General features: G+C 27.9%; 1 protein-coding gene across 1 annotated transcript in view; it reads right to left on the minus strand.

The window, feature by feature from the left end:
* LOC111621074 (sorting nexin-25-like) overlaps positions 1-8,779 on the minus strand; it is a 70,222-nt gene that overhangs the window by 2,940 nt on the left and 58,503 nt on the right. Inside the window, exons 17-18 of the mRNA XM_023363132.1 lie at positions 7,675-7,850; positions 7,213-7,313 (exon numbers count right to left, since the gene is read on the minus strand). Of these exons, the coding sequence (XP_023218900.1) occupies positions 7,213-7,313; positions 7,675-7,850 (277 nt within the window). The remainder of the gene's footprint in view (positions 1-7,212; positions 7,314-7,674; positions 7,851-8,779) is intronic.

Below are 8,779 nucleotides of genomic sequence, written 5' to 3' on the forward strand. Positions count from 1 at the left end.
GACAAAGATCACCAGACAGTTTTTCAAAGTCTCTCGACTGAGTTGGAAGACAGCTAAAGTTTCCTTGGAAGGTATTGTGTGCATAATTATGTCTACATTCAGACGGCAGCCATCTGATTGTTGAGACCAGCATTGAGCTGGTGGATTCTACAGACACTCTTGCTGAAGTGGCCCATCTCCAAGTAAAGGAAACTGTGCTCAAAGGAAGACTGTAAAATGACTTTTGGACAAACCCTTTTTTTTTTCCCCTTTTTAGTTAGAACGTGTTCTAACTAAAAAGAAAGAAAGGAAAAATTGTTCGATCAGGAACGGATCAAATGGTCAACCCCTGTTTACACCACTACTAATATTTGGCAACACTAGCATTATGTGAATCAGTTATCTATCGTCATGAGTCTGGCAAATTTATAGTACAAATATTTTCTGTATTTTGGTTTAATAAAGCATTAAAATAGGTACCTAATTATTATTTTTTACCTACTTATTTATTTACCTATGTATTACATATTTTATTATAGAATTCATTATTAGTTCATTTAATTGGGGCAGCCACTTAATTGGGCCAAAATGGATTAGTCCCAATGTGTCCCAATTAAACGGGATCCACTGTATTTATAACCTTGTGGAAAATTGTAAATATTTGTCATGCTTTTGAATGCCAAAGATTTAATGATAAATTTAGAGAACCAATAGAAAAAACAAATACTTTACAAATTGATTTTCTTAATCAGATGATTTTATGGCTGAAAAAGTGGAAATTAACATTGCCTGTATCAGACACATTAACATCTCAAACATTTCAGGCATTAATTATAACAAATGAAACTGATTTGCATATATGTTTAATAATTACAATTTAAATTATCTTCTGTGATCAAAGTTTCAGAATGATAAAATATAAGAATGATTTGGATGTTACAGGCAGTTAAGTGGGTCTAATTATTATATCAGTTGTACACAGTTATGATAAAGTGAAAAAAAATTAAGATTTAAAAGCTTTGTAATTTTATCATATAAAGTTCATGATATTAAGTTAAAAATAGTATTACCTTGCAAAGAAAACTTTAAAAGTTCTGTTAATAGATCCATTTTATACAATATTTCAGAATGAATTTTCCTTCCAAAATGTACCTGAATCTATCTTACCAGTTTTAACCTATATTGTAGGCTATACAGTGAAAAAAGAATTAATGAGAAAGAAATGTATCATTTGTCAGAATTAGCAACAGTTCAATTTCCTAATGAATTAATTTTTCATCCAAATGGAGGAAAATTAACTTTGCTTACTGAATGTACTACTATTGCAATATGCTTTGTGGTTCACATTGCAAACAATAATTAATAAATTTTAGGATACATTTTTAAGTACAAAACATCAGTTATCAATTGGGCATAAGATTAGTAATATTCAATTTAATCAATATTTATCTCTATCACCATGTAATCTTTTCGATGAATATCTTTGCAAAATTACTTTGCAAATTCGACTAAAAAACAAAACTTTATAGGTTGTAAAATTATGTTGAATAATCTTGTTAAAATGATAACTGATTTCCAATCTCAGAAAGCATCCTCAAGCTGTAAAATTAAAAAATTAAAATCAAATTAACTGAATTTATATTTGTAATTATTAAAGTTAACATTAATTTTATCTTTTATATTGAACATGAACGTTAGAGAAGAACACATACAAAATGCTTAATAATGCCGCACACAGTGAGTTTTACTGCTTATTAATTTTATCTTAAAAGCATAGTGTATTAGATGTTTTGTTTATTGTACAATGTAATTATAGTTATTTTATGTAATGTACTTAAATATTAATGCAATATTAAAAAACCATGTTTATTTTCATATTACATTGAGTTCTAAATTTTCTTGATTTTGAAATGATATAATTCATTGTACATACTAACATATTAAGTAATTGTTTTGCTAATAAATTGTAATTTTTAATATTAATAAATGTGTTTATTTCTAATGTGGAGTATTACATTTTATTTTACCTTTTTTTACTACTGTATATTAAAGAAATACAAATACTTAACTTTGCTTGTGTTATTATATAAACTCAATAAAAACTAAAATTTTACTCTATATTAATGTGTGAAGTTTAAGTAAAATGCAAAATATGTTTGTAATATAAATATAATATGAGATATTTTTGTAATATAATTTTTCTAGAATATTTATTGTAATGCCACATTATACTGCTTAGATAGATAGATAGATAGACTAGTAGCTGTAAGTTGGTCACATGATTTACTGATGTTTCGACTGTGCCAGTCCTGTCTTTCTCATTGGCATTGCATCATTTAGTTCTTGCTTGATGAGGGAATTTCCCTTAAGTTGAATTCTAAAATATTTTGACAAAATGATATATAGTGGGTGATCGGTTAATGAACAGTTTGGACTGCAAACAAATCGGACAATAAACACTTTCATAAAAGATTTTTATCTTCAGACAACAAACACATGTTCAGATAATGAACACCTCACAGAACAAACACAAGATGAAGCAACTTAAAATAACGAATACTGACTGGTCTTCCTTTGTCTCCAGGTAACAATTCAAAACCTTTTGGAGTGCAGGAGACGTCGACATCAATGCTCAACCTGGTATATACTGATCAAATAGTATTTCTCTGAACTTTCAAACTCTCCCTTGTAATTCCAGCCTTTTGTTTATTTTTCTGACAGAAAGAATTTTTTTTATAGTCTACGAGAGACTGTTGGGTGGGCACTCATTAAGTTTTGTGTCGGTTTTTATTTTTGAAAGGTGAGAGTATAATAGCAAAGGCAGAAGATGTATGATGTTGCTTGGCAGTATGGCTTGAACAGGTCTACAGTACGCTGAAGTTCAATCTTATCTAAGACAGATACAGTATAATCAAGAAGACTCAAGCAGCTAAAGGAGTAACGAAAATCACATCTGAGAAATAAAGAACATTGAAGAGCTCATAATGGAACCTGAAACTGATCTGATGACAGAAGAACTCCATGAACTCTTGAATGAAGAACACTAAGAAACTCAGTGAGATGTTTTCTTCTGAAAAAGAGGATTAATCAACAAATTCACAGATTGATTATGACATTCTTATTGACAGAGGATTAAACTAAAATATATTTTTAAATAATTGTTTATATTTAGTGCAAAATTTTAATAGTTTGAAAAATATTCTATTTTCATAAAATATTTTTTAATATTTTAATAGTATGTATTAATTAAGTTAATGGCTCTTTTATATATTGTTTAATTATTTACTGTCTTTGAGGTCATTTGTAATTATTTATGAATATATTATTGTTCATAATCACCAAGAATAGAAAGTATAGTTGCTGATAAGTTATCAAGGAACTTTTTTGCAAACAGTTAGGTATTAATTGTTATTTAAAGAGAATAGAAGAATAAGTTTGTGTTGATAAACTTATGTATTGATAATTGAATGTAAATAACTTATAAGTTTAAAATAACAATAATAAAGAAGATTATTAACTATTTCTTAAAATTTCACAAAAACTGTGTGTCATTTCTTTATCTCAATTAACGAACAATTCAGGTAGCAAACAGTCTTGAAATGGATTATGTTCATTAACCGATCACCCACTGTATTTTAAATGAGGCTATCTTTTTTTAAAAAAGATAGGCAGAAGTGACATAATGAGGCTATCTTTTTTAAAAAAGATAGCCTCATTATGTCACTTCTATAACAAATTTTTTAAAAAATCTTTCTATTGAGACCATGTGATGTTCTATCATCAAAAGTAATGATCTAATGAGTCCATTATTTAGAAAGTGTTATTGCTCAACTAAGTAATATACATAAAGTGACCCCCTATAATACTGTTGATAATTCCGTTTATATGAATTCCATGTTGTATGAGTCACTTAGATTTTACAAATACGTGTGCCGGGCTGTGAACGGCTCACGTATTTGTAAAACCTAAGTGACTCATACAACATGAAATTCATATAAAACAGAATTATCAACAGTATTATAGGGGGTCAACTGTACAATTCATCTTTGTTTTAGCAACATGGAATTAAAAAGACTCACAATTTTGTCAAAAAATAATGCATAGGGGAAAGCATACGAGTAAATTGGTCAACTCTACGTTACTTTATCCCATTCAAGAAAATCTTTTAAAAGACAATAGTGTTTTTACTCAGAATGTAGTGTATAAAGAAATTTTTTAAAGAAAGATTTTAATATTTTTTTTAATATACAGGTTATCATCTGTTTGTGTGTGTGTGTGTAAGTGAATTCNAGAATATTTATTGTAATGCCACATTATACTGCTTAGATAGATAGATAGATAGACTAGTAGCTGTAAGTTGGTCACATGATTTACTGATGTTTCGACTGTGCCAGTCCTGTCTTTCTCATTGGCATTGCATCATTTAGTTCTTGCTTGATGAGGGAATTTCCCTTAAGTTGAATTCTAAAATATTTTGACAAAATGATATATAGTGGGTGATCGGTTAATGAACAGTTTGGACTGCAAACAAATCGGACAATAAACACTTTCATAAAAGATTTTTATCTTCAGACAACAAACACATGTTCAGATAATGAACACCTCACAGAACAAACACAAGATGAAGCAACTTAAAATAACGAATACTGACTGGTCTTCCTTTGTCTCCAGGTAACAATTCAAAACCTTTTGGAGTGCAGGAGACGTCGACATCAATGCTCAACCTGGTATATACTGATCAAATAGTATTTCTCTGAACTTTCAAACTCTCCCTTGTAATTCCAGCCTTTTGTTTATTTTTCTGACAGAAAGAATTTTTTTTATAGTCTACGAGAGACTGTTGGGTGGGCACTCATTAAGTTTTGTGTCGGTTTTTATTTTTGAAAGGTGAGAGTATAATAGCAAAGGCAGAAGATGTATGATGTTGCTAGGCAGTATGGCTTGAACAGGTCTACAGTACGCTGAAGTTCAATCTTATCTAAGACAGATACAGTATAATCAAGAAGACTCAAGCAGCTAAAGGAGTAACGAAAATCACATCTGAGAAATAAAGAACATTGAAGAGCTCATAATGGAACCTGAAACTGATCTGATGACAGAAGAACTCCATGAACTCTTGAATGAAGAACACTAAGAAACTCAGTGAGATGTTTTCTTCTGAAAAAGAGGATTAATCAACAAATTCACAGATTGATTATGACATTCTTATTGACAGAGGATTAAACTAAAATATATTTTTAAATAATTGTTTATATTTAGTGCAAAATTTTAATAGTTTGAAAAATATTCTATTTTCATAAAATATTTTTTAATATTTTAATAGTATGTATTAATTAAGTTAATGGCTCTTTTATATATTGTTTAATTATTTACTGTCTTTGAGGTCATTTGTAATTATTTATGAATATATTATTGTTCATAATCACCAAGAATAGAAAGTATAGTTGCTGATAAGTTATCAAGGAACTTTTTTGCATTTAGGTATTAATTGTTATTAAAGAGAATGGAAGAATAAGTTTGTGCTGATAAACTTATGTATTGATAATTGAATGTAAATAACTTATAAGTTTAAAATAACAATAATAAAGAAGATTATTAACTATTTCTTAAAATTTCACAAAAACTGTGTGTCATTTCTTTATCTCAGTTAACGAACAATTCAGGTAGCAAACAGTCTTGAAATGGATTATGTTCATTAACCGATCACCCACTGTATTTTAAATGAGGCTATCTTTTTTTAAAAAAGATAGGCAGAAGTGACATAATGAGGCTATCTTTTTTAAAAAAGATAGCCTCATTATGTCACTTCTGCCTATCTTTTTTAAAAAAAGATAGCCTCATTTAAAATACAGTGGGTGATCGGTTAATGAACATAATCCATTTCAAGACTGTTTGCTACCTGAATTGTTCGTTAACTGAGATAAAGAAATGACACACAGTTTTTGTGAAATTTTAAGAAATAGTTAATAATCTTCTTTATTATTGTTATTTTAAACTTATAAGTTATTTACATTCAATTATCAATACATAAGTTTATCAGCACAAACTTATTCTTCCATTCTCTTTAATAACAATTAATACCTAAATGCAAAAAAGTTCCTTGATAACTTATCAGCAACTATACTTTCTATTCTTGGTGATTATGAACAATAATATATTCATAAATAATTACAAATGACCTCAAAGACAGTAAATAATTAAACAATATATAAAAGAGCCATTAACTTGATTAATACATANTGTGTGTGTGTGTAAGTGAATTCTCTGTAACTCCTATTTTTGTCCACTCCAGGTGAAATTTTGTTGTGTTATTCTTTATGTTACAACAGATAGTATAAACTACTTAATTTGTAGAAATATTAGCAACTCTTCTTGAATTTCTTGAAATCTCTACTCTTCTTAATTCTTCAATCTCTACTTTCTCATAAAAAGTATTCTGTCATACTTGACAGGGAGATTTCAAATGTTAAATATTTTAAGTGTGTATAAAAACACAATATCATCTACATACTCCATAATGAGCAATTATATTTTGTCACAATGCCAAAGCTGCAATTTTCAGTCAAATTTTAATTTAAAAAAATCATGCAATTTCTGATCCAGACCAGAAGTTTGCATATAGTTAATCAGCCCTAAGTTTTCCACATCAAGGGCATGTTCAGTAACACAGAACACTAAGTCAGAATTCTAAGTGGCTTACTGGGCAGAGCTAAGAATATCCTGGGCATTATTGAATGATTATTCATTGGCAGACAATGAGGAAAACTGGCAGATGAAGTTAAAATTAAATAAAACTAAATATAATAAATTAAAATAATAATTTCTTTTATCTTTAAAATGAAGTTATTTAATCCAGCACAAGCAGCTATTACTGTCATAGGTAAAGTTCTTCAAAGCAAAAGAAGAGTGACAGACTGATGTCACTAAGCATAGTAACTCTACTAAAAGTAATCTGAGTAAATGAGTAAGAATTCTTACAGTGGGTGAAGTCAGAATTACTAAGAATATTGTCCAGTATTATGTGGCACAGTCTGACTAAGTTAGAATTCTGCATTACTGAACACAGCCCTGGTCTTGATTTTCATCTAACTGAGATTAAGGAAGGACAAATGACAGAGAGATTATGGTTTCCCATTGTCATTTGAAAACTGCAGCCCTAAAATTATGACAATTAACTTTAAAAAATATATATAAAGTAAAATGGAAAGTTTCAAAGTATAATTTTTTTCTTACATAAAATATCTGTTTATTCAATCTTTTGTCTTGAAGAGCTTCAAAAACTTTTGTCATTCCCTTTTTGGTATTTTGCTGACCCAGAAGATTACCAAGTACGTCTAAGAAAAGTTTTACAGATAATGAATAATAGCATTTTTTTTATAAGGTATGGCAATAAACCATAATTATCACTAAATCTATAAATTATTATTATTATGTTATAATGAAATCGAGTAACTTCTTTAATTCATAGCAGAGACTGACAATGCTTAATTCTGCATAAACATAATAATTGCATTTGCAAAATTTTTTATTGATATATTTCTCAAATTATTTTATAATTATTAATTAACTAAGAATTTTAAATTATAAATAAATGTTTAAGTTATAATTAATAGCATATTCTGATATTAAATAATATGTTTTCAATATATTTACATAAAAAGGTTGCATTATATAAATCTGTGTTTTGCCACTTACCCGGAATATTATTTAATAACTGTTGTTTTGCCATTTCTCGTGTCTCCAATTTTTCTTTATCCGTCCTAGTAGAAGCAGGAATTTCTTTATCTGGCCACATGGTATCTCTGAACATCTGAAGATAGTACAAGACAATTGATTCTGATGTAATCCATGCCACAGTCTCTCGCAGTTGTCTATAAAATTTGTCATAAATTTGTTACTTTTGATATTAAGAACTATAAAAGACTTTTCTAATGATATGAACTAAAACAATCCAATTTCTTATTCATAGCACTCATAATACATAAATTATTATTATTTTAAATCTTAAAATGCTATCACTTCAAAACAGATAATTATGTTCATTTTGTAATCATTCACAAAACACTAAACATGACTAAATGAGATAGGAAAAAGCAATATATTGATCATAAAAAACCAGAAAAAAGGAAAATATTCTTTTTAAATTTTTATGTATTGAACAAAACATTAAAACAGGAATTGTAAAATCTTAAAACAAAGATTTAGTGGCACACTCAAAATTTAACCTTAGAGGGAACTGAGTTGAACAAATAAAAAAAATTTTAATGCAAATTTAATAAAACTCCAACCTTATGTGATCCATAATTCATTAGTAGTACAGAAATAGAAGACAATACAATATAACTAAAAAAAAATGAATTTTAATTAGGAAAAGATTTTTGGAAAATTTACTAGTGTTTTTTCCTTCCATTTGGATATAACCTGCAGAGAGTCATACAAACATCTTTATATTTAAAAAAAAAAAAAAAAAGTAGCAAATAGGGATTATTCACAGTATAAAATGATCTGATGATAAAATGTAGATAATTTTCACTGTTCAATTATATTCTTGAATGCTCTTTTAGACCTCCCTTTTGTAAAAAATAATTAATAAATATTATATGAAAGATTAATTTTTTAATATATATATTATATATATATATATTAAAAAATTAATCTTTAATTAAAAAAATACAGCAAATCGTTGTTAATTCAAACTTGAATAGTTGGAAATCTTATTAGTTCATAACTATACTATTTGTCCCAGCCAGGGATATGGAGATTTACATGTTAAGGAATGGTTAATTCAAAATACTACTAC

This window comes from Centruroides sculpturatus, unplaced genomic scaffold (genome assembly GCF_000671375.1).
Source record: "Centruroides sculpturatus isolate CEXI.00-Female unplaced genomic scaffold, Cexi_2.0 scaffold228, whole genome shotgun sequence".
NCBI lineage: Eukaryota > Metazoa > Arthropoda > Arachnida > Scorpiones > Buthidae > Centruroides > Centruroides sculpturatus.